This window comes from Rhincodon typus, chromosome 28, assembly GCF_021869965.1.
Source record: "Rhincodon typus isolate 14 chromosome 28, sRhiTyp1.1, whole genome shotgun sequence".
NCBI classification, from domain to species: Eukaryota; Metazoa; Chordata; class Chondrichthyes; order Orectolobiformes; family Rhincodontidae; genus Rhincodon; species Rhincodon typus.
Genome location: NC_063359.1, coordinates 41,956,014 through 41,957,979, shown reverse-complemented (window position 1 = coordinate 41,957,979; position 1,966 = coordinate 41,956,014). Strand labels below are relative to the sequence as shown.

Sequence of the window (1,966 nt, the reverse complement as noted above, 5' to 3'; positions counted from 1 at the left end):
GGTGTGCGAGAGCGAGGGTGTGCGAGAGCGAGGGTGTGCGAGAGCGAAGGTGTGCGAGAGCGAAGGTGTGCGAGAGAGAGACTGTGTGCATGAGAGAGACTGTGCGCGTGAGAGAGAGAGTGTGTGTGTGTGTGAGAGAGAGAGAGTGTGTGTGTGAGAGAGAGAGAGAGTGTGTGAAAAAGACTGTGTGCGTGAGAGAGAGAGTGTGTGAGAGAGAGCGTGTGTGTGAGAGAGAGCGTGTGTGTGAGAGAGAGCGTGTGTGTGAGAGAGCGCGTGTGTGTGAGACAGTGTGTTTGTGTGTGGGAGAGAGTCTGTGTGCGTGTGTGAGAGAATGTGTGTGTGTGACAGTATATAGTATGGTAGGGTCACCTGTTGTGCAACATGAGCCCAAGATCCCAGTTGAGGCCGTCCTCATGGATATGGAACTTGGCTATCAGTCTCTGCTGAGCAATTTTGCTGTCTTTCTCGCGCACAACCTGTTGTTGTCTGTTTATGACCTTTTCTATTCCAGTCCAACACCAGCATCTCCACATCATAGCAGAGCACTTGGATAAGTTCAAGGTAATCAGGCAGAGCCAACATACTTTTGTGAAAAGGAAATCATGTTTAACCAACCTATTGAAGTTAGTTGTAGTAAATAACATGCAGGAGCCTCAATGTTTTATAATTTACAATGGATGAAGGGATGGCACATTCAGTTGCTAAATTTTCTGATGGGACATAGATAGGAAAGATTGTAACCTGTGACGAAGACATAGGAGGCTACATTAAGATACTGATAAGTTAGGTGAGTGGCAAAGATGTGGGAAATGGAGTATAATGTGGGAAATTATGAAACTGCTCATTTTGACAGGAAGGGAAAAAAAAGCCTAATATCTAAATGATGTGGGATTGCAGAGCTGCGAGATGCAGAGGAATCTCGGTGTCTTCGGTCATGAATCAAAATGTTAGCATGCACGTACAGGAAGTCATTAAGAAAACCAACAGAATGCTATTGGACCAGATAAAAAATAGCAGGCTATGCTTCAGTCATACAGGGCACTGGTGGCATCATATCAGTATAGGTCTCCTTATTTAAGGGAGGGTGAAAATGTAAATACATTGGAAGCAGTTCTGTGGTTTCCTTGACTAACCCCTAGAATGAGCAGGTTGCCTTATGAGGAAAGGTTGACAGACTGGGCTTGTATCCACTGGAGTTTAGAAGAGTAAGAGGCAACTTGATTGAAACATAAAACACTGAAAGACCTTGACAGGGTGGATGTGGAGAAGTGAATTCTGAAGGACTCTGTTTCTCTGTCTACAGATGCTGCCAGACCTGCTGAGTTTCTCCAACATTGTCAGTGATTTTCAGATTTCCAGTATTCCTGACTTTTGCCTTCATATGGATACTTTCTCTCATGGGAGAATATTGACGTAGAGTTCACTATTTAAAAATCCGAGGTCACATTTAAAGAGAGATAAGGAGACGTTTTTCTCACTGAGGGTTCTGAACACTCTTCCTCCAAAGGTATTGAAAACTGCTGGAATACTTTTGCACGAAGAGGTAAGTCAATTCTTGATAAGCAATGAGGTGAAAAATTATTGGGGGGTGGTATGTATGAGGTGTGATCAAATCAGTCATGACCCTATTGAATGACTGAACAAGCCTGAGGACAGAGTGCGTGACTCCTGTTCCGAAATTTGTTTGTTCAGATTTGAGCGAGGGCTGTGCCCAGAACAACTGATCGATTACTCAACTCCCTATGTTAGACATGCTCTGATCAATTACTTAACCCTCTGCGCTCACCAGATTCTCTATTGAGCACTGGAATTCTGAGATCTTCTTCAGGGTCTCGTTATCCCTCTTAACTTCGTTGATGTACATTGCCAGATCCTGAAACAGAACCACACACACCATCACTTCGGACACAACCCACCACCACCCCATACACACACATTCAATCACCACACAGCCCCCTAGACACCC

At 44.6% G+C, this 1,966-nt stretch overlaps 1 protein-coding gene across 5 annotated transcripts in view; it reads right to left on the bottom strand.

The window, feature by feature from the left end:
* Positions 1 to 1,966, bottom strand: part of vav2 (vav 2 guanine nucleotide exchange factor) — a 122,566-nt gene that overhangs the window by 26,346 nt on the left and 94,254 nt on the right. For all 5 annotated transcript variants that reach the window (XM_048613536.1, XM_048613539.1, XM_048613537.1 and 2 more), the window contains one exon: positions 1,787 to 1,873. In XM_048613536.1, the coding sequence (XP_048469493.1) occupies positions 1,787 to 1,873 (87 nt within the window). The remainder of the gene's footprint in view (positions 1 to 1,786; positions 1,874 to 1,966) is intronic.